This window comes from Pleurodeles waltl, chromosome 7 (genome assembly GCF_031143425.1).
Source record: "Pleurodeles waltl isolate 20211129_DDA chromosome 7, aPleWal1.hap1.20221129, whole genome shotgun sequence".
Taxonomy (NCBI): domain Eukaryota; kingdom Metazoa; phylum Chordata; class Amphibia; order Caudata; family Salamandridae; genus Pleurodeles; species Pleurodeles waltl.
In genome coordinates, this window is record NC_090446.1 from 714,485,620 (window position 1) to 714,510,528 (window position 24,909).

The following is a 24,909-nucleotide window of genomic DNA, read 5'->3' on the forward strand; positions in this document are numbered from 1 at the left end:
ATATCCTGACATACAACTGCCACGTCGAGTGTCAGTATTGGTTGTAAGGCTGTTAATTAGAGTATACTCTTACAGTTTTGGTTCATCCAGGTGTTTTACATTTCAGTATCAAATGACATTATTTTTGCTTTCTTTCCTTCTTACATCTGCTCAGACAAAAATGTATAGCTTCATGCTCAAAACATTCCATATCCTATGTTGCCTGATCCATAACTTCAATCGAGAGGCCTATTAACTAGGCAAAACCATTGCCTATACATGTTTTGGGCAAATGAAATTCTGCCAAAAACAGAGTTTTAAAGCATAGATGATTTATTTATTTTCATTTCAGATCAGCTGCATTCCCAAACCGAAGGATGACATTTTATAGCAGTAACATCTGGGTGTTTAGTAGCTAGATTCCTTTAATCGCCGTCCTTTCCTGACTCTTCCTCCATAAATATGAAGTCCCAATATATGGTACGTCCATCTTTCTAGTGGGATTGCTGCTGCCCCTTATCTCCAAACTACAGCACTAGCCCCACAACAGACATGTCCACTCTGTCACCGGAAAGATGCTGCATGTTTCTGTATCCTGCTCTCTCTCAACATATGTGCAAACTCGTGACTTTGCAGATCGCACTTTGCATCTACATCAAGTCAACAAAAAAGCTCATATTGATGCTGTTGTTACCGGTCCTCCTCTGGTCAATTGCAGGTTCGCTCCAATAGGCGGCCAATGGCAATTGTGCACTCTTCAAATATTCAAATAGTTGACATATCTTTAGCTTTTGCTGATGGAATTCCCTATCTGGGAAAACGTGTGTGTTCTGTTTAACCTGCAAAAAAGTTTGAGAGTGTTTCAATCGTATCTGCATAATCCTACTTATTTCTATGCACAGGAACGCGCACCTCAGACTGCTCATCTTTCATCTGTGCACAGGCTCATGTGTCTGGACATAATTACTATAGGACACAAAGTTATACAATGATTTGCTATCATTTATAAATAAAAAAATTAGGGCATAATTTAGACATAGGTAGACAATGCCACCACAATACTGATATGTCAGAGGCAGTTCCTCAGTCACGCTAGCTGCAGCCGGACTGCCGCTTTACAGATGTCGGTCTTGTTTCAGTCATTTCCTCCTTCCTCCCAAAAAGCTTTTGCGAACATGGTAGAATATGCTTTTCAGATAAAATGACCAGTGACGGCAGGTCCGCCACCCAAGTATGGCCAATTTGTTGTCACTGGTGAAATTGCTGAAGACAGGCCCCAGGACCGCTTTGGTTTACATTACAAGGTTGCTCCAGACAGACAGAACGGTCTGCAGATGGCCATTTTCAAAAGCAGTCAGTTTTCCCTGCTTCCTGAATAAGGCTAGAGAATGAAAAAGAGGGCGTACAGGACATACACTCTTTTTGTCAGATGCCCCGTTACTGTCCTTCTCTAAATGAACAAATAGTATTGAATTAGTTAAAAAGAAAGTACAGACATACCCTAATTGTAATCAATAAATCAGCAGAAAGTTTTTTTTGATTTCATATTAAAATCCCATAGGCACAGACCAATACAAATTCATCATACTCCAAAATATATACATCAGTGCAAAAGAAAATAAAAACATGATACATCTTAAAAACTCAGTGAGTTCCTAAGCTTAAGCACCGCCCACAAAAACTTCGCTATACGATATCAAATATGCGTATCAGATAAAAACTCTAAGAATAAATAGGCAGGTTGATACTGTTTAAAACAATAAAACTTAAAAATTGGTAGAATCCAAAGCCTCCTTAGATCCATATAAAATGTCTAAAATAATACACAGTGACTAGTACTCTTATCTGACATATGATCACAGGGGCATTTATTTAAATTTCTACACCAATCATTAATTAACTGAAGACTAACTAGGCAATAAAATGTATCTAGCCTGATGCAGGTTAAGATAAATCTATGCTGGTCATTAGATACATATTGTAAATAAGGTTGTAGACCAAACGTGATCAAAGTCGTTACGTGCCTGTGGACAGTGGGCCTCATCAGCTCACAAACCAACTTTTGATCTTCACACAAGGCCAAGTAATCTGCTCTAAGATGATTCCTGTTGAGGACATTAGGAGTTCCGGTTGATCAAAATATTCCCGATGTCTCAGATCATACAGGAAGTTTTTAACATACATTAGCAAAGAAAGCTGGAAGGCCGCTTCTAGCTTGAAGCAGTCTGTAACTATGCCACGGTTAAAGGCGGCTTACTCAGGGGTCTAGATCTTGTGCCACAGTAGCATGGGTTGAAGTTTTACTAGATCACTAAGAAATGGAAGCCTCAATTCAGCATGGTATGCATAGATAGAGCAACTGTCAGGCACTGCAAGAACAAATTGTAAGAACACGTTCTCTACCACTTGTAACTGTGGACCGTCAAAGTGCCCCCTACGCCAGCACCATAGATAGCTGTGGACACACACTTTATGTTCTAAATAGATAACTCCTTCACAGGTTTCCTCCCAAGTTTTCTAGAAAAAAATACATAATGCTGTAATGGATTTTCTGTAATGAAGCTTCCTGGTATTAAAAGCCAGCCTCCAACTACCCTTCTGGTCAAACATTATACATAGGTATGCGAAGGAATTTGTACACTCAATATGTGTACCTTCAATAAACAGATTACTACATTTCAATGGCCTTCTGTCGCACTTCATAACAAAGGTTTTCCCCTTGTTAATGGAAAGCCTCAGATTGTGCATTAAATGTTCACCATGCGTTGTAAGCCAATGGGAGTTTGAGCCATTAGTACGGCGTCATCCTCCCAGAGAAGAGCCGGGATGGGGCAACACCCAACATGAGGGAGATCAATACAATGCTCAGTTAAAACCTGCCCTTAATTGTTATTAGAACATTGGAATGCTGGGGGCTCCATTGAAAACAATGGAGTGCTGCGGGCTTTTACTGGCCGGTAAAAGCCCGCAGCGCCAACATTCCAATGTTGCTTTGTTCACAGCAGCAGCTGTGAACAAAGCCTCACGGAGCCCGAGGGGATTTTAATCCCCTCGGGCTCCGTGATTTTTTTTTTTTTTAATAGAACATTCTGCCCTGAGTGACAGAATGTTCTAATAGCCTTAGAACCCGCCGTAGCGGACTCTACCGGCTATTAAAGTCCCTCTCCCTTGTTAAATGCCCTCGCCTTCGGCTCGGGCATTTAACGCGGGGAGCGTTCCTTTAATAGCCGGTAGAGCCCGCTACGGCGGATTCTAAGGCTATAATATATAATGTGAATAAAAAGGGTGCTAATACACAGCCTTGCCTGACTCCTTTCTCTATGCAGAACTTACATGTACACTCACACTTAATCCAGTATCTAACCTTGGCTGTACTATCCGCTTACATCAAAAAATCACATATTTTCATATAATTTATCATCTAGGACGAATCTCTTAATCTCAATAAAAAAATCTACTTTAAGCAATGTTGAGGAAATTTCACTGCTTTTCAGGAATCAGTTATGTAATTGTACTGATTTATAAGAGAAATTACAATAAAAATCTTGTCATTGAGATTGTCAGAGAAATGCTTTCACTGGCTGATATATATATATATATATATATGTTTTGCATTTTCAGGATGGCGATGGAGCACGACAATCAGTGTTAACTGGCAGCAAAAGTCTACTAACACACTATTACGATGATGCCAAAACAATGTATGAGGTGTTTGTTCGAGGACGGCGCATATCAGGTAGGCATCTGTAATGTTTATGTTAAAGAGAATTATGAAATGCCTTTGCATACAACCTTCAAAGTGAACAGTTGTTTGATAAGCTCTATAAACCTATTACCAAGTGAACATCCTGGACTGTTATGTAATATGAATGGAAATATATGACTAGTAACCTGTAACAAGACAAGTCTTGCGCCCTTGCTTAACTAACAAGAGGTCTGAGTTTTAACCCCTTAGCTGCTGGGATGACCCCCCCACTCCCAAAGTGCTGAACACTTTTTTGGCTACTTGGGGCAGTATACGCTTCAGGCTCCATAACTTGTTTTCCACATAAGGTATCCTCGCCAAATTAGTGTCCTTTTTTTTTTTTTTTACATCCTGGGGACTGTAAAGGTACGTAGGGTTTGTGTTTTCCCCAGGAGGGGACTGAGAGAACTTTTGAGTTTTTTTATTTGTGATATACCATTACATCTGCTAGGCCTTTCTGGTTGCGTTAATACATAGGGTTTGTAGGTTCTCCTAGAACCCACGAACCAAGAGCCAACACCTGAGGTGCGCCGTACAATGGTTTTTCATTGTGTACAGAGTATAACTAAACCCTATAGCGAAATAGACAGAGTGAAAAATGGGTATCAAGGAAACTCATGTATTTCTGAAATGGGGACAAGATATAGAGTTTAGGATCAGTCTCTCTACGTCTCTGAATTTGTGGGTACCAGTGCTAGCGTATGATTTGGAGGGTATTTTTCAAAATGTCATCTTTCTTATACAGTGGCTTACATTTCAAAGGCACAAATGCAGTGACATCTATTAGGTAATAAACAATAGGTTCTACTATACTATTCCCCCACATATCTCACAATATAAATGGTACCTTACTTGTGAGGGTAGACTTAGTGCCTGCAACAGGAAAAAGCCCAAAAACAAAACATGGACCCAGCTTACTTTTTTCCACCAAAAGCTGGCCTTTTTTAAAAAATGTGAGTAGCTTGAGATTTTAGACCCCGTCTCAGCTGGAACCTAGGGAAACCTATCCATCCTTTACATTTTTTTAAAACTAGACACCTAGGGGTATCCAAGGTGGGATGACTTGTGTGGCTCGCCCTTTTTTTCCAATGTTGGTAGCTCGATAATTTGGACCCTAACTCAGCTGGCACCTATGGAAACCTAGCCAACATGTACATTTTTGAAAACTAAACACATGGGGTATTCAAAGTGGGCTGACTTCCATGGCTCACACCATGTTTTGTGACCCTGAAGTCCTTGCAAACCTCAAACTTTGACTAAAAAACACATTTTCCTCACATTTCTGTGATACAAAGTTCTTTAATCTGCAGGCAGTCATGAAATTTTCTACCAGCCAGCGTTCCCCTAACTCTCTAGAGAAAAATGGTACCTCACATGTGTGGGTTGGCAAAGTGCTCGTGACAGGGAAGGGCCCAAAAAGTTTTTTGGTGATAATGATAACTAAGGTGGGTGTACTAATCAGTCCTGGAACTGGGAACTGTGTTGGTAAACCTATCAAACCCAGACATTTCTGAAAAGTAGACACAAAGGGGAGTCCAGGGATGTATCTCTTGTGTGAATCTCACCCAGAATACCCTGCAAAGGTAAAACATTGAATACAAATACTATTTTTCCTTGCATTTCTGTGACATAAACTACAGGAATATGCAGGGATCCACAAACTTCTTACCAGATGGCGTTCTCCAATTTGTCCTTGTTACAAATGGGGTCTTTGGTTGGCAGTCAGGTTACCCCCTGTCGTAGCAAGAACCCTCACTTTAGTCAGGGTAAGTCACACACAATCCAAATTATCCTGTGCCCACCCTGTGGTAGCTTGGCATTGACCAGTCAGGCTTAACTGAGAAGGCATTGTGTAAAGTATTTGTGCACTAAATCATGCAATAACACAGTATAGCACCACAAAAACACACCACACATTGTTTAGAAAAATATATCAAATTTATCTGGTTAAATGCAGGTCAAAACGATCAAGACTCAATAAGTAAACTTTGAGATTTCACTTAGAAAATAAGAAAAGAAGTCTTCAGTCTTTAAAAAGCAACAAATGTCTCTTGCAAGCACAAAGTACCTGGTTTGCATTCAAATTCTTTGCAAGGGACCGCAGAGGAGGAGATGCGTGGAAAACGGGGAGGTGTGTGTCAATTTTTGTGGCGCACACAAACGATGTGTCGTTGAGTTTTCACGCAGGGCAGGCTTTGCATCTATTTCAGGCACGTAGACAGGGATCCTCTTAGGTTTTTGGGGCTTTCAGATGCCCCGGGGCCGATGCATTGAAATCCTGGGCATGCAGGACGAAGTCACAGGGCTGGGTCGATCCAGTGGGCGATGCGTGGAAATTTCTGCTGCACAGCAGGTGCTCCGTCAATTCCTCTCAGGAAGTCAGGCTGCGTTGTTCCGGCTTGGCTTTGCGTCGATTCGGTGGGCAGTGCGCCGGAGTTCTGGTTGCATCGCTGGTGCTGCATCGATCTCCATTCCACTTCGGGGAGCCAGGCTGCATCATTCCGGTTCAGCATGCAGTGATTTTCTCACCGCGATGCAGGCTGTGCCTTGAATTTATGCCGCACCAGGAGTTCTTTTGCAGGATGAAGTCTTTTTGGTCCTGAGACTTCAAAGAACAGGAGGCAAGCTCTATCCAAGCCCTTGGAGACCACTTCTCAGAAGAGACAGAGGGCAGCAAGGAAGCAGGGCAACAGCAGGGCAGCAGTCCTTTGCAGAAAAGCAGTCAGGTGTGTCCTTTGGGCAGCCAGGCAGTTCCTCTTGGCAGGTTGCAGATTCTGGTTTGGGGATTCTTCTCCAGTGGTATCTTGTCTAGAAGTGTCTGAATTGGAAGGATGAGAGACCCTGCTTAAATACTCAAATGTGCCTTTGAAGTGGGGGATAATTCAAAGAGTGGCTTAGAAGTGCACAAGGTCCCCTTTCAGTTCCATCCTGTCTGCCAGGGTCCCAGTAGGGGGTGTGGCAGTTTTTTGTGTGAGAGCAGGCCACTGTCCTTTGACATGTAAGTGTCAGGCCCTCCACCCTCCCAGCCCAGGAAGACCCATTCAAAATGCAGATGTGTGCAAGTGTGACTGAGCATCCTGTGTTTGGGGTTGTCTGAGTAAATGCACGAGGGAGCTGTCAACTAAACCGAGCCAGGCGTGGATTGTATGGCACAGAAGGATTTAAGTGCAGAGAAATGCTCACTTTCTAAAAGTGGCATTTCTAAAATAGTAATATTAAATCCAACTTCGCCAGTCAGCAGGATTTTTTATTACCAATCTGGCCATACTAAATATGTCCTTGTTACTCCTTTCAGATCCGAATCTACCACTCAGACAGTATATGAGGGTAGCCCTAATGTTAGCCTATGAAAGGAGCATACCTTACAGTAGTGTAAAAACGAATTTAGGAGTTTTACACTACCAGGACACATAAACTGCACAGGTACATGTCCTGCCTTTTATCTACATAGCACCCTGCCCTATGGGGTATCTAGGGCCTACCTTAGGGGTGACTTATATGTAGAAAAAGGGGAGTTTAAGGCTTGGAAAGTACTTTTAAGTGCCAAGTCGAAGTGGCAATGAGACTTGCACACACAGGCTTTGCAAAGGCAGGCCTGAGGCATGGTTAAGAGGCTACTTATGTGGGTGGCGCAATCAGTGCTGCAGGCCCACTAGTAGCATTTAATCTACAGGCCCTGGGCACATGTAGTGCACTTTAATGGGGTCTTACAAGTAGATTAAATAAGCCAATTGGGTATAAACCAATGGCAACATGTTTAAAGGGAGAGAGCATATGCACAGTAGCACTGGTTAGCAGTGGTAAAGTGTGCAGAGTCCTAAAACGCTACCCCACTGGTGTGCCTGGGCCTAACGCCTGTGACATGAATGGATCCCACAAGGGTCAACTGTAGTCCTTGCATGAGGAGCTCTTGGAAAGGGCCATCTTACCCCATCGGATTTAAATCTGGTACTAATTTGTTAAAGTTAATCCACCACACACACTGGTTGGTTTTAGTACCTCCAGAAATTCTGGTTTCAAAGCATAAATACTTATCAAAGTATCTGAATATTGAAACCAAGCCTTCTGAAGGTGAGCCATAAAGCCTTTTCACAGCTCATTCACATGCCTTTCATGCACCACACATAAGACTTTCCTACCGCCGGCCACAGGCCCAATCCAACCAATCAGTGCACTCATATCAACATACTGCCACCAGACAAGGGCCCATCATATTCATATGCCACAGGACAGAATAGGTTTGCCTACATTTTACCACTTGTCAAGTAACGGCCTCCTTCTTCCTGAACAGTAACAAAAACATGCCTAGTGAGTTTTTACTAATGGCTTCCATGACAGCCACATGAGCTCAGGAAGGCATGTCTTTCGTGCGCCTTTAGCTCAGTCACTATGCTAAGTCCAACTCTGTCTATGTTGTGGATGCATTTGGGGGTGTCAGAGGATGCCTTACGAGGCCAATTCCTTAAATGGAGTGAGCATATCTACAGTTGAAACAAAGGCAGACACGCTGGGGAATTGTCACAAAGCTCCCTAAAGAGAACATCAAAAATTATGAAGAACAATAGTTTTTGACTCACAGGGTAGTACGTGAGAACATAGCTTATGTCCCATCCTCCATTATGTGCAGTGCTGTGACTATAATGCACTTATCATATAGCAAACTGAACATCTACTAAGTTCTGATGGAGAATGAGCATGGCAAGCAGGTCAAACAGTGACCCATAGATGTCATAGTAATTGAGTGTGAGTGCAGCATCAATGGGTTTGAATCCATAGGTGAAGATGAAGTCATGGCATGTGTATCTGTACTGCTTTTACTATCTGCCATCTACCTATGCAATATCCCTGGGAAAGTACACCTCCCATAAGCTTTTGCTTTTTCTACCCGTTCATGTCCCTGTCCTCATCAGAGTCCTGCCTAATACTGTATAATTGCCAAGTGAACATATACTAATGCCTTCTGTCCCGAGCTTCTTGAAGCTCAAGAAAATGAGTCTTTCATGCCCCATCAGTGCATTTACTGTGCTAAATCCAACTCCTTCCAGTTTGTAGATGCCAGCTGGGGGTGTTCGAGTATGCCTTGCGGGGCTACTATTCCTCGAACTGAGCAACCATATCTACAGTTGAAACTGAGGCAGACATGCTGGGGAATACAGCCTAAGTTCTCTAAAGTTAAAAGCCAAACAACTGTCTTGTGGGACTCATCCACCGACACTTCTACTTTTGCTTTGAAAGTGTGAAAACTCAATCACTAACTTGTATCATTCCCAATGTTATTGTAAAATGGTGCAGGACACAATGGGGGTCATTCTAAGTCTGGCGGGCGGCAGAGGCCGCCCGCCAGACTTCCCCCCTCCAAAATACCGCTCCGCGGTCGCAAGACCGCTGAGGGTATTTTGGCTTTTGCACTGGGCTGGCGGGCGACCGCCAAAAGGCCGCCCGCCAGCCCAGTGCAAAAACCCTTCCCACGAGGACGCCGGCTCAGAATTGAGCCGGCGGAGTGGGAAGGTGCGACGGGTGCAGTTGCACCCGTCGCGAATTTCACTGTCTGCAATGCAGACAGTGAAATTCAAAATGGGGCCCGCTTACGGGGGCCCCTGCAGTGCCCATGCCATTGGCATGGGCACTGCAGGGGCCCCCAGGGGCCCCACGACACCCCATACCGCCATCCTGTTCAGGATGGCAGTATGGGGTATCTGAATCCCCATGGCGGCGCAGCGAGCTGCGCCGCCATGGAGGATTCAGAAGGGCAGCGGAAAACCGGCGGGAGACCGCCGGTTTTCCTCTTCTGACCGCGGCTGAACCGCCGCGGTCAGAATGCCCTGCGGGGCACCGCCAGCCTGTTGGCGGTGCTCCCGCCGACCCTGGCCCCGGCGGTCTAGTACCGCCGGGGTCAGAATCACCCCCAATATCTTGTATGATGATCTTATACTAAGGATGTGAAAATCATCATACAAGAAATTATGTACTGTGCTCTTTTTTCAATAACACACTTTCAAAGCAAAGAAATGTTTCTGAATAAGTTCCATTGGATATTTGTTTGACTTATTACAGTGTGGGGACTACAATGCACTTGTCAGTCTGCAAAGAGAACACCTCCCACGTTCTGACGGTGGATGAAGGTGTTGAGCAGTCCATAAGGAAGTCTGTGATTTTCAGAATTTTCAGGCTGCTTGCCTAATGAAGTAATGGCCCATGGACATTAGTTTTGTATGCACAGCCTTTGAAAGGTTTACCTAACGGCAGCTCCACCTCAGTCACCCCAGAAGTTCGCCTTAGTATGATACAACATAAAGTAAGTAGGAAACACAGGCCTGACTGAGGTGGGCACTCGGGATAGTAAACATGACTCTCCTGCCTTTTTTCCTACTTCAAGCACACTTTACAATGACAACATGGTCGATCCTTGTTGGGTGTCTTAGGAATGCGACAAGCAAAGTGTCGCTCCTGCAGCCCTGAGATATCCTCCAAAAAATATGAAGCAGAGGCTTCTGCTTCTGTAGCAGCAGTGAGACTTTCAATCAGAGACAACTGAAAGTCAAGGAAACACATGAGTCTTCCTGTGGTTGTTTGACGATAGACAACATACCCATTGAATGTTGCCATCTGGATCAGGTAGGTAAACAGTTTTTTGTACCAAGTGTGAGTTTTACGACTTGCATTGTATAGCTGAAGAACCTGGTCATCCTTGTCCACTTCGCCCATGTACTTGGTGTTATCAAGTGTACAGATGGGCTTGTGGACTTTGGCCATCTGACTCCAAACCATGACGGGGAAGTGCTCTCATCATGAATTTAGTGAGCACCTACATATCACGCATATCCGAGAACTTGACTGTAAGCAGTTCATTGGAACTCAACACAGTGCTCCGGGATTTCTGGAGCTTCGTGCAAATAAGCTCCTGTGGGAATCCTTTGCTATTTACAATGAACTGTATTGTAGGCCACAGTGCCAGTTTTGTAGAGCTCACTGAACAGCTCTTCCCCTGTACAGAATTTATCAACATAAACTTTATAACCTTTGTGAAGGAGTGGCTGGACAAGCTCCCACACAATCTTTCCTGTGACCCCTAGCGTGGGTGGGCAACCTACAGGGTTTAGAGTGGAGTCCTTCCCTGTATACACTCTCAAGCTGTACACACAGCCAGTAGAGCTCTCATACAGCATGTACAGCTTGATGCCATAGTGAGCTCTTGCTTGCAATGTGCCACTTGAACAGCAGCTGCCCTTTGTACAGGATCAAGGACTCCTCAACTGATATATTCTTTCCAGCAGTATAAATCTCTGGAAACCTGACAGACAAATGTTCCACAATAGGCTGAATTTGAACAACCTGTCATGGTCTGGATGGACCTGGGGCAATGCAGCAGAATTGTCATTGAAATGCAGCATGCAATAGCATAAACAGTCTCTGCTCCTATACAGTGCAAAGATGTGGGTTACCCAAACAATGCGAGTCAACCAATAGGACTGCAACGTTGGTTTCTTCACTAACCACATTTTGAGCGTAAGTCCCAAAAATATCTTCGTGGCTCGCTGACACTACAGATGGGTGGGAGGAGGGGCAGGGAGGGACGAGGAAGCGATTCTGCGTCTCCCCCAAAGGAGAAAAAAAGAATTCTCAGTGTTTTGCACTGGATAATTAGTTTAAGCCCTCCCTAGTGACAGCCAATGGCCATCCGTAGGACCAGGGAGGGCGTGCATGTGACTGCCATTGGCTGTCACACACATTGAAGGGGTTAAGAGCGAGTAGAAAAATATGATATATTCAGTACGTTCAACACAGCTGCACAAGGTATCCACAGTTATTTGTAAATCTTAATTAAAATTTTAAACGGACCATCAGAGTGAAGCAAAAACACAGTGCTTTCTTCCCAGTTCTCCATTATTAGCCATCACCAACCATAGGCTCTAGAATGTCTGTTTGTTTGATTTTGTCAGATTAGGGTTTGAGATATACTGTGACATCATTCCCCAGATGGCCCCTTTAAGATGAAGGACACGAAGACCCAAAAATGCTCTTATCTGCTTTTGAGGAGCTCTTAAACTATTGGTGAGTAATGCATTAGCAGCTATGTAATCTATCTGGTGTATTGCTGGGGTGCTTGCACTTCTGTCTTCTTATGAACAGTTGGGCAGCAGAGCTCCACAGCACAAATAACTCAGGTAATACATCATTCAGGCGCGTTTAATGGGCCTTCTGTCAATGACAAAAATGTAGCATTCAGGAGCATCTAATGGGCTTTCTGTCAGTGACAAAAACTTCTGTCTTCATACTAATTTGGCCGAGTGTGTTCCTTGCTCCATACATTTCAACAAAGACAGGGGGGTCTACATAATGTATGCAGGTCATTGCCTTTTGAGAACTCTGCCCCTAGCTGGCGACATGAGGCAGAAATAAATACTTTGATAGGCACTACTCAAAGTTAGGCAATCCTAGATGTTTCTAATTGCACCATCTAATAACATCCACAGGCCATTCTATGGTACTGACCATGGCAGTGCCGTCCCTCTTTCGGACATGGGCAGTAAATGAAGCAGAAGTGGTCGAAATAAGTGTAAAAAACTTCTAAGGATGTATTGCTCATTTTGAATAAAAATACATCTGAAAATGGGAATTTTCTGTGCTTTCCTCAGAGGTCTTGTTGGCGAATGTCTGGATAGCTTTTCATTTAGAATTATATCTGACGATTGTCTCATGGCTCAGTTAGAGAACTGTGCACTGCTTTGATTGAGAGTCAGGAAAAGGTTTTATGAGTAGCAAGTAGCAGTGATTGTGCTTGCTCTATGGGCAGAGAAGAGTCTTAACTGGTACAAGCTCATCACTGTGAACCCCAGGGATTGCTGACAGTGAAGAAACAGAATTTATAGGACATCCAGGCTGTTCCCACCTTAATATCAACGTCAGAATATTGTGCTACCAAACCATCCAGGAGGTCAGTGCATATTGGTGATTGCAGGTTTTCTTTATATGTGACATGGCACATATGTGTGTCTGTGTTTATATATAAATATGTATATATATACTTGGGTGTGTGTGTTTGTATAAATATATTTTTACTGAAAAAAACAAAGGTTACAGGGGCATTATATTTATGTTCAGATTTTGCAAACACACACAACCATAGAAATTCAGCAGTTATAGTTATGTTTGTGCCCTAAGGTAACTATAACACGCGGCCCCACCAAGCACAGTTTTCTTATCATTAATTTTATTGCGAATGTTGCAGTAATATTATCAATGATGTCATAGTAGATGTCATGACTGATGTGGGATAATTAGCAGTGCATGGGAAGGGCGCGAGTCATGGAAAAACTGCTATGTCTCAGGATGGGCACCCTAGGACATAGCAGGAGTTAACCCTGGGGAATGTGGTCCCCAGGACCATTATTGTCTTTAGGAGAAGGCTGCGCAGACCCCTCACCGTTTCTAAAAGTGGCCAGGACCCGGGGGATGGGGCTTCAGGGCCAAAATTGGCAGAGGCGGCTGCCATGCTGCCCCCACCCTTCCTGTATTTTACTCCAGCCAAGCCCTGGGCATGGAGTCCCCAGGACAAGAATCGGCCTGGGGAGGAAGAGCCACATGCACCCCCTCCTCCCCAATTTATGTACTAATAAATTCCTTCTGGGACCAGGCCCAACAGGAAGGCATGCAAAAACCAGTGCATTTTTTTCCTACAGATCCTCTGCAGATTCACAGGAACGTTTTTTTTTCAAAATGTTTTAGACCCCACCATAAGGCCTAGAGAGTCAGGGTATTCCTACCCTGCCCCTTGTCTATTTTGTAATGTGTTTTCTTGGGACACACCTGAGTCAGAGGCCCAAGATGACTGCCACCACCTCCTGGTTGAAGTGGTGGCAGCCAATCAGATCTCATTTTGAGATCTATCGGATTTGTGGACCATCTGCATTTCTAGATATGCATAAATATGTGTTCTTTAATAACTCCAAAACTATTGAACGGATTATCACCAAATCACAAAAAGATATTTAATGTAAATATACTATCTTCAAGGTAAGTAGATGTGTGTGGAGGTAAGACCAGCAAATCTATACTTTCCTTTATACACTTGTTTTGTGGATATTGTGGGTTCTATGGGCCAGATGTAGGTAAGTGAAAAATTGCGACTTGCAATTTGCGAGTCATAGCGACTTGCAAATTGCAACTCGCAATACGAGATGCAGAAAGGTGATTCAGATACCTTCTGCGACTCGCTATGGGGGCGCAAAGACCCACCTCATGAATATTTATGTGGTTGGTCGCAGTTTGCGACCCCATAGCGAGTTTAGGCACTCACAGGGATGGTGGCCTGATAGAGACAGCAGACCACCATGTCTGTGACTGCTTTTAAATAAAGCAGTTTTTTTCTTTTCTTTTTGCAGCCCGTTTTCCTTAAAGGAAAACGAGCTGCAAAAAGAAAAAATACCGAAACCATTTAGTTTCGTTTTTTTCAGAGCAGGCAGTGGTCCATAGGACCACTGCCTGCTCTGAAAAAAAAAAAATTTGTGGCATTCACAAAGGGGAAGGGGTCCCATGGGGACCCCTTCCCTTTTGCAAATGAGTAGATGGTAAATGCGAGTTGGTTTGCGACCGCTTTCGCGGTCGCAAAGCAACTCAACATCGCGATGCGGTCGCAAATAGGAAGGGAATACCCCTTCCTATTTGCGAGTCGGAATCACATTTTGCGAGCCGGTACCGACTCGCAAAATGTGACTCTGCATCGAGTAAGGCCTTTTGCGCCTCGCAAACTGCGTTTTTCGACGTTTGCGAGGCGCAAAAGGCTTCCTACATCTGGCCCTTAATTTTGATAGATTGTTGTTTCTGTAGTATATATTTTTCATACAGCCCTTTTCATGAACCTTTTATAGGGGTATGCTATCAGCATTTGTTTAGCACCCATATAACATTTGTATGATCTGTAGCGCTTTCTCAATGTAGGCACCCTAAGCAGTTCTGCCGTTCTCATTGATCAGAGTCACGGTGATCTGGTGGTGGTCTGTTTGGCTAGAAATAATTTGCAGTGCACAATAAGACAAATGGGGTGTGTCTGATCCTGTCGGAAGTTTGTCACATTTTGTTTATGAACAACTATGCTGCAATTACTTGCTGGTCCACTAGGGTACACCGTTGTCCTTTGCTTGAATTACATCTCAGCCAATCTGAAGTAGCATCCAATAATAAGGAATTATTTCAGTGCCGTTAGAGTGATCATCCGGAATCCTTAATTACTAACTTACATTTTCAACGTGTTCTTCATGTGTTAAACCTTTCCACCGTGAGGCTGCCTCAAACTCTTCCTGGCAGAGGAGGATGTAAGGAATGACGACCACAGAGTGTAGAGATTATTTGGAAAGTCTGTGAGATGATCCGTCATGCGGACCCGTTCTATTAAGTCTTCTGTGTATGTCACTTCACAGTGTGTAAAATGTAAGGAAAGAGGAGGAAGGTCATTGTTTCTAGCAAGACAAGACGCTTTGTTGCCTGCAGGGGTAAAAGTAGTGCCTTAGAGTGATAGGAACCTTGTGCAACTAGTGTCCTCTTTTCAAAACGTTTGCATTTAACAGAATGATGGCACAATGTATTCATAAAGCCAACCTTAAGCTTCTTTCAGTTTAGTAAAATGAGAGCAATCTACTGAGTTATCCAGAGCCACAGCATTGTAGATCTTTCAGCAGTAGGCACCGATGTAGGCCATTCCTTAGATGTTAGCCAGTGCAAGGCAATCATGGATAAAGCATTGTGGGACATTTCTTCACGACAAAGATGAGACAGCCACCATGGTTATGTGTAGTTTGCTGTTTAGTCGTGACCTTTCCTGCAAATCACTCGTAGGCAGGTTGGATTTGACCAAGTGAAGACTATCCAGATCCTCTATCTTAGTAGTATTTATCCTGACACTTTGGTCTGATTTGAGGTGAATCGGTGTTTCATCTGCAAACAGTTGCCTGTGTGCAGGATGTTTCAAGTTAGTTTAAGTAGCTATTAGGAAGGATCGTGGGCACTGCTGAACTTGGGACACTCTGCAAGAGGTATAATGATCGCTAAGAGAAAGATGAGTTTGACCTGGTGTGTGCAACCAGAGAGAAAATACTTGCCTCAAACTCTTCTTTGGTTCCAAGTGATGTAGGAGTGAGTTGTCCTTTGTGGTGTCAGGGAATGCCAATGTCTCGAGTAGGATCCGGGTCCCTCTTGATCTGCCTTTGCAGTAGTGAGTTGCTTTTCTCTGATATTCACTGTAGACAAACTTTGTGATGTGTACCACAGAACACAAACAAATTTGTTGAAGGCAGCAGGGTTTGATGTCTTTGCACAAGAGAGTAGCAGGAATAACAACAAGACTGAGACATAGATGATGGCACAAAGTGTGACAATGTTATCGAAGGCTGTCCGTGTGTCATCAGAGAGGTCAACGATTGGGACTGCTGGATGGCTACCCGGGGAGGACTAACCTCTTCTCCATGGGAAAAGGTGGCTTATTTTCCCAAGCCATGGTTTTCTTCTGCCAGCTGTGCTGTATGCATCAAGTCACATGTGAGACAATCACATGGACTTACTCAGGTATAATAATGCGTGTGAAGTGTAAGGATATCGTATAGTCAGACGTGGGTAAATCTAATACATGCAGTGGTTTACAACACCTCATATATAACACATCCTTCAGTCAGTCAAAGCAGGCTTTATTGGGCCTTTGTATCTAACATGCACACAGCAATTGGGCCAGCGACGTTTTGAGGCATGGGCAAAGTATTGCCCAGGGTCCCCACCTTCCAAGGGGACCCCTGGAAGGTCAGCTTTGTGACTATCTCACTCCTATTTCCTTATCTCAACCCCTATCCCTTTTTTGCCTACCTCTGCCTCTCACTCCATCTCTATTTAATGTCAGTGTATGATTTTTTGGGGCTGCTTGAAAAACATGCTTTAGCTGTTTTTGTAAGATCAAGTCAGTAAGTTTAAAGTATAATTTAATATTGTGTGGCACGATATGCCTTAAAGGAGCAGAAAATGGATAATACAATTAAAAGTTGCTCCTAACAGGGGAACTATGTCTTACCTGGGCCTCAGATATCCTAAAAAATTATGCTGAATTGAGAAATTACTTCATTTTGATGATAGCACAGTTATCAATTTTAAACGATCGCAAAATAATGAACACTTTGGCTGTTTCTGTGAGGAGCAAGACTTTGAAATCCATCTCTAACCGGCATATCATGACCCTGTGCATAAACACAGTGCTAGCTGTGCACTCCGTCCTCCACTCCACCCCAGAGTCTCAAATAAAATCAGAAGAGGAGTTTATTCTTACATGCAAGGATAGTTACAACAATATTTCCCAATGGAGTTTAGTATCTACTGTGGTTGGCAATTCTATCCTTTGGCTTAATTCTTCTGCTAAATAACGCCCCCAAAAGGTCTCCTCCAAGCTGGCTGAGACACTCAATTAACTATTAGATATTGTATCCCTGGTACTCTAAACTCAAACCAGTAAAGTGGGTTCTCTTCCAAGCGGTGGTTTGACGTGGTGGAGCAGCACGTAAAAACAAGTACTGGCAAAGCTAGTACGTCTCTGACATGAAACCTATTAAACTTTTTCCTCAAAAGTAGCCACCGCAAATATTTGTGAATGCATGAGCTCTCAATGCATCCATCTCTAAAATCATTTTCTTAAATTTTAAGAAACCCTGTTCAAACTTGGCTACCCAGGATGCATGAACATCCTCCATGACCATCTGTGAATTCATATAATATACGTTTAAGAAACTACATTAAAAGATGGCTGAGGTGGATGAGTGTGAATCAACAGTGGACATCTTTGAATCCATTTTATCATATTTTAAGATACCCCATCTAACGGTGGCCTCAACAAATGCAGACATATCACCCAGCGGCCATCTTTGAAAAGATATCAATATAAGAAAACTATCTTTAAAATGGCTACCATGGATGCCTGGACAGCCCCAGCGGTCATCTTTGACTGTCTTTTGTTACATTTTAAGAAAACTCTGTCAAAGATTGCTATTTTTTTAATGGGATATTTTCAGATATAACAATTTTTTTTTGAAAGGTGCTTGCTGCGCTTCAGTGCACATGTTCAACTACAAGTGGCCATCTGTAAATGGTTAAAACATTCATTCATTTATGATGGCTGCCTGCTGATAGTGTGATGTGCGACTCTCAAAGCTCAAGGGGCCACTGCAGGCAAGCAACCATTGGGTGGGAAGGAAGGGGCTAAATTGGCTAATAATAAAGAGGAGGATGGAGAAAGTAGGAGGAGGATGGGGAGTGAAAGGGGAGAAGGATGTATGATTTGTAATGCACAGTCTGACATCAGCAGTGAAACAATCTATCGTCCAATCACAACAGTGTGAGACAGAAATGCCCTTGGGCAGGACAACCAGAAGACTATGGAGGGAATACATTGGATTAAGAAGATAAAACAACAATGCCATCCAGTCACAAGAGAGGGACTAAACCTATACCCACTCTGAGTGCATGCCACGAATTGGAAACAAGAGGTCCCCAACAGACCACTAAAGCTGCCTATAGCGGAGACCTAAAATGGATTTCCAGACCTTTCCTGTCAATATGAATAGGAAGTAGTGCCCACCAGCAGAAGTGTCCATAAATGCTTTCCATCTCATACATTAAACAGCAATATTTACTGACAATGGCTCTTCGTGGAGCCCTGATTCAATAAGTGCTGTATTATATATGCAAGTCATTCATTGCCTGATTGCTGAGCTGGATACAAATACGGTGCTTAGAATCCTCTGGGAAACCTTATTCTTTGTCGTTTTTTAAAACTAGGCAGTATACGTCCTTGTGCAGAGGGCGCATGGGCTATCTCAACCTCCTCTTGGCATGGGAATATGCAGTCGTGGCTCGCAGGTGTTAAAGGGGGCGGGGTGGCACGTGCTGGAGGTGGGAGGAGGGGGGTGGCAGGGTGGGGCATATTAATAAAAAAAATTAAAAAATATTAATAAACTTACCTGAACGATGTGGTCCACCCCCTCCTCCGTCTCCTCAACATGCTGCTGGCACAGGCTCCCTGCGGCCAATCCTGCTGCTGCTTAGAGCAGCATCAGGATTGGCTGGGAGCGCCAAGCCAGACTGGGAGCCTATGCAGGCTCTCTCCAGCCCAGCAACTATGTTGGAGAGAGCCTACTGGGCATGTGTTTGTCCGTCCCGAGACTGCCGGCCAAACAGACATGGGCTCTGAGGGGGAGTGCTGTGCACTTGTCACCCCCGGGGCCTCATCCCTGTACAAGGAAACGATAATAAACACTGTTTATTATCGTTTCCTTGTAAAGGTTTTGCAGCTGCCGCTGCTGCCCGAGGAACAACGCTCCTCCGCCCTAATGGAGGAGCCCCCCCCCCCCTTGAGTTTGTGGTGACTTGTATAGGCAGAGGAATCCTCAAACATATTTATTTAAGTATGTTTTTATTTGAGACATTATTTATGAGATTTATGCCGTGGTATGTTCGGTGCTTATGTTTTTTACTGGTGGTGCACATTTTTGGGAACCAGGAGCATCATCGGATTTTGACCCAGAGTAAGACAGAGAAAGTCAGAAAAAAACAAGGGGGTGGGGAAGGACGGTAAAACAAAGCCTAGAGGAGGAAGCAGAGATTAAAAAGAATGTGTATGAGTGAGAGAGACGAGAAGTGTAGAATCGTGTAAGAAAGAGAAAAAGGTAGAATCAAAGCTAGGGCGGCTTGGCATTAAGCAGCGTTTTCATTCGGTGCCACCAGGGCGGGCTACTGAGAAAAAGGTTTGGGCCCCTGCTCTTTGATTATTTCTTTTTTTTACTAATTAATCACTGTCCGCATTTAATCTTTCGATTATTTCGCGGCACTAGAGTACCTCCCCTTCTCACGCTACTGTGCTAAGTTCAGCCCTGTACTCTAAGGTTCATTTGCGACCATTTCGCTGTATTCAAATCAAGTAGCGTCCTCTACACACCACCTCGCGAGGTCTGACAGGGCTGCGCATCTGAAAGCTCTGGCCTACTTGCCATTTGCATACATCAGAAGGTCTCGTGCACAGATGGTGCTCTTCCGTTGACCTAGATTCCAAAGGCTGGGCCTGAGATGTTGTTTTTGCAGGGGTTAGTTGCCACAAGGGGCGCAGTGAGGGCAGAAGAGAGTTGGTTATTTGCATCTGCCAGAAATGTTTATGTGACATAATTGTATAACCCCAGCGTGGGCGTGGCATTGCTTTTCTTCTTATTTTCTGTAAACAGAGCTGCACTCTTTTTGCAAACCTAAAATTGCATTTAAGGGTTAAGGTGAATAAGAGCAGCATACGTAAAGAACATCTTGTCCTGAAACAAAATTGTAGCAATGGAAGACATTTACATTTCTGCCTGAACGAACGTGAGTAAGTTATTGAACAAAGAAGCCAAGCTGTTTTCTGCCATGCAGGATAATGGTGAGTTTAGGGATAAATAGGATTTTTAACTCAGCATTTTATAACTTGCCTGCTCACCCGCATTACCTGAAACGTCCGTGGCCACAGGAGAAAACAAAAAAAAAGAGACATTTTATGAGGTATTGTTTCGGGCTAATTCCACTAGGAGGCCTTTGGTACTGCAGGATAAAAGGCGATGTGGCCACATCACGTTGCCTGGTGGGTTCAGGAATCTAGTTCATGTTGTCTGTATCTACCTCAACTTAAACGAGCTGTGGAACTGCTTTGATTAATTAGCAATACATTTTCATTTGTTCATTGTGCCTTAATGTAGATTTACTATTTTCCCAATTCACAAAACTTCTCATTAGTATGCATTTGAAGTTGCACCAGGCGCAGGTTTACAGGTGTACTTTCTGGGAATGTCATGTGACAGCTTTTGAGTGAATATCTACGTATTATACTCTTAAGCAGAGTGGGATCGGAGCCCGCTCTACAAATGCACAATGTTTTCTCACAATTTAAAAATACATCTTTTATAAAAGTTGATTTTAATATTGTGTGTTTGAAAATGCCACTTTTAGAAAGTGAGCATTTTCTTGCTTAAACCATTTCTGTGACTCTGCCTTTTGTGGATTCCCTGTCTGGGTCAGTTTGACAGTTGGGCTGGTTGTCCCTCACACTAGACAGTGACACATAGGGAGCTGGGGTGTAGCCTGCATATCCTGATGAGCCATCTTTGCTAAGAGGGAGGGGAGGAGTGTCACTTACACCTGGAAGGGCTGTGCCTGACCTCACACAGTGCAGTCTCCAACCCCCTGGTGAGTGTCTGGGGCCTGGCCTGGGCAAAGCAGGATTTCACATTCAAAACAAACTTTACTTTGAAGTAGGCCTACTTCAAAGGAGAAATTGGATATAAGAAGGGCACCCAAAACCAAAGACCTTTGAACACTTCTGGAATCAAGAGGAACCTCTGCCTGGAGAAGAGCTGAGGAAGAAGAGCTGCCCTGCCTGTGACTGTGCTTTGTGGAGCTATCCTGCAGTTGCTGCTTCTGCCAGAGTAAGAGGGCAAAGACTGGACTTTGTGTGCCTTCCATCTTGTGAAGAAATCTCCAAGGGCTTGATTTAGAGCTTGCCTCCTGTTGTATGACGTCTCAGGGACTGCAAAGACTTCTCTCTACCAGCACCTGGAGTCTCTGGAGAGACTCCTGCTCTGACAAGTGGTGCCCTATCCAGCCCCTGGGCCCTTGAAAGGAAAGCTGGTGAAAATTCAAGGAAATAAACTTCGGACGACTCCGGACCGACGCCGCTGCTGAATCTGGTGACGTCGCCTGCAACCGACTCCGTCATCTTCGCTGGAACGCGACGACCTTCGCAGGCCCGACATCGATGCAGCCCCGCCAAAGTCCGTGACTCCGTGGAAGTCGCTGCATCTCGTTGTGACCAATGCCGCTCGAAGTGTGCGGATTCAACGTTTCGCACAGACGCCGCGATCCTCGACTTTGCTCATCGGCTCATTTTAATTTCTTCATCAAGGTACCGTACCTGGAGGTCTACGCGACTCCGTGTCCAGCGCCGCTGGTGTCAGATTATTGGGAACAACTCCGTTACAATGCCGTGTCGACACCTCATCGAAGCATTTTGTTTCTAAGCGTTATTTTTTTGTTTAATCTTTAAAAAATTAATAACCTGAATTGTGTATGTCGGATTTTTGTTGTTTTGGTCTTGTTTTGTTTAGATAAATATTTGCTATTTTTCTAAACTGGTGTTGTGTCATTTTGTAGTGTTTTCATTAAGTTACTGTGTGTGTTGGTACAAATACTTTACACCTAGCACTCTGAAGTTAAGCCTACTGCTCTGCCAGGCTACCAAGGGGCTAAGCAGGGGTTAGCTGAGGGTGATTCTCTTTTACCCTGACTAGAGTGAGGGTCCTTGCTTGAACAGGGCAGTAACCTGACTGTCAACCAAAGAACCCATTTCTAACACCCTCCTTCTGGCTTAATGAGATGAGTCCACCTCCATCTCTGAAGAAGGCGGTAATAAGTCTTGGCTTTATCATTAATGAGGAACTTTCTCTTAAACAGCAGGTAGACTCAGTGACATATTTCTGCTTTTTCCAGCTACGCAGAATAGGAGATAAAGAAATTCCTCACTTCTGAGGCCTTGATTCAAGTTGTTATCGCCTTTGTTATATCAAGGATCAACTATGCTAAATTCCTCTATCTGAATCTCCCTAAGCACCTTTTGCGCAGGCTTGAGCTGGTTCAACATCAGGCTGCTAGGTTGATTTATCAACTTCCTAAATACTGCCATATCTCCTTTGTGACAAAATAACTTCACTAGCTACCTCTTGCACAGAAACCCATGTACAAGGTTTGTTGCACTATTTTTAAGGCCTTGCACACTAACAGTCCAGATTTTATAAAACATCGGATCCACAGGTACACCCCTACTAGGTGCCTCAGATCCAACCTTCTACATTACCTAGTCTTTCGTCAATTCAGGAGGCGTAGGACTGGTGGAACCCAGTTTTCAGTCACTGCTGCCCGTGCCTGGAACCTCTTCAAATCAGGAAACCTTGAACTATGGGAAGTTCAGACAGATGCTCAAGACTTGGCTCTTTAAGCAAGCTTGTCAATTAGTATTTTGAGCTGTGTGGAGACGGTCACCTAGCACTAAGAAACCATCTGGTGGATGTGCGGTATACAAATTAGAGTAACAGAACATAACAGTATTTAGGGATCTTACAGCAAAGCTGTCCTATTTATTAATGGTGCACAGCCTAACATGCTAACACCACTACATGTCTCGACTTGCTGGATCGTCCATGTGTTTCATTTCCTAAAGTATAAGGATATCAGCATCCAATTTGTTTGCATTTTGAAAAAAAATTATATAAATCAAGCACAATACTTAATAAGTGTATCAGTATGAACAACAAATAATGTAAAGGATAAGGCCAGGAAATCTTACTGTAAGAATTTTTTTCTTTGTTTATACTATAGAAGTTTTGCAGCATCTTTCAAAAAAGCAAATGCATATATATACATATGTGTCTGATGTGCTCTGTGCAAAATGTGAACACACAGTGCTGAAAACAATCATGTGAACGATTTAACAAAGTGATCACTAAAGGAAAGAGCTGCGATGAGAGCGAAACAGACTGTAGAATCAAGAATAAATGTTCCAAGAATATCAAAAAAGTTCATTAACATTTGAGACCGATGTTGATTTTCTTCTGCTGCTGATTTATACATTGTTTGTTTTTTCAGCCCATATCACTTTTTAGTGGCTTGGTGGTATTCCCCGCTCCCTTAGTTGTCGAAGGTAGTTCTCTTATTTGATATATTATTCTAGGAACAGTCTGAAGAAAATCTAAACCATTATCCGCTTTGCCTGGTAATTCGTAATTTCAGGACATACTTTCGCCTGGAGATTTTGCTTGGAATATTTCCAGGCCTGGAGAGTTAGAGTGAATCTCACACGTCCTGATGAAGCTGGTCATCTATTCCATCCGTATTACTGAGAATAGAGTAATGTGCCCCCTTTTCTCATGTGCCGAATCTGTCACAGTGACCATTTAGATTCACAGTTACTGATCCTTGCATATGAAGACCTGGAACCTAATTATATAAAATCATAACAACTAAAAAGGCACACTGGCAAAAGATCCTGAGGGAAGACTTCAGGTATGCACCACCAAGGAGATGGCACACAGTCAGTGTACCTTAGAGGAAGCTCTTTGAGAGAGGTCAAGAAGGTCTTCGGGAATCTCCTCTTCCAACAAGAAAACAAGAATAATGTTTACCAGGTGCTCCTGCAGAAAAACACCTACCATTCATTTCTTGTGTCGCAGCGTGTACTTAGGCAACCTCTCTTGGCCGTACTCCTTGTGGTAAGGTTTAATATTTGGTGCGCCATCTCAGGTAGCTGCAGACTGAGGTTATGATTGTTCTCGGGTAGTGCGGACACAGCTCAGCATAGAAGAGAATGTGTGAGGTTCACGAAGATCCCTGCGCTGCTGTAGGAATACCAAGAGGAGGCAGTTGGAAGCTTCCCTAGTGAAGCAAGAACAAGTTCCAATTAACCAAATCAGTCATCTGATAAAAACAGCAAAGATCAGCGGTGGCACAACTACCATGGACCCCCCAAAACTATAAAACAATGTTCTAGTGACGGTTAGAAAAGGGACTTTGAGTGACAATATTCTTGGTACATATTGACAGCTGGTGACCAACGAAAGCACCAGTTTTATATTTCATCACCAAAAATATCTTCCAATGCACTTTACGATTTAAAAAATATTTCGGTTGGTCTGCTGGAGTCTTTGGCAACTCATGAAGCTTTGAGGCTGCAGACATATTTAGTTCCTTATTGGCTTGTTGTGTATACACTGCTACCGCTCCGTTAGTCTCAGTTGATATGGTGTGTCAGTGTTACTGAGGCAGGAGGCTGATGGACGGTAGCTGCCATTTGCCACACAGAACGTAGACCTCCTATGTAAGCGCACACACATTCACTGTGCAGGAAATCCAGGTGCGGGTTTCTGAGGCATACATGGTCAAGTCAGGATAGGATTGGGATCATAATTAGGCCCCGGCAGTCCCTAAAAAGTGGCCCACATTCCTTGGCAGTGCCCTTTTATGAAATACTATTTGCTTAGTCTCACTGGACTATATTTTTAGAGAAATGTGACTGGGAGAATGTCTGGTGAACCATAAACCTGCTATGGCTCCAGCAACAGGAAGTTGGGGGCCAGAGGCCCCAAAACGGCCTG

The 24,909-nt window shown here is 43.7% G+C and overlaps 1 protein-coding gene across 4 annotated transcripts in view; it reads left to right on the forward strand.

The window, feature by feature from the left end:
- ACSL6 (acyl-CoA synthetase long chain family member 6) overlaps positions 1-24,909 on the forward strand; it is a 389,555-nt gene that overhangs the window by 195,030 nt on the left and 169,616 nt on the right. For all 4 annotated transcript variants that reach the window (XM_069199190.1, XM_069199189.1, XM_069199191.1 and 1 more), the window contains exon 3: positions 3,601-3,715. In XM_069199190.1, coding sequence (XP_069055291.1) covers positions 3,601-3,715 — 115 coding nt within the window. The remainder of the gene's footprint in view (positions 1-3,600; positions 3,716-24,909) is intronic.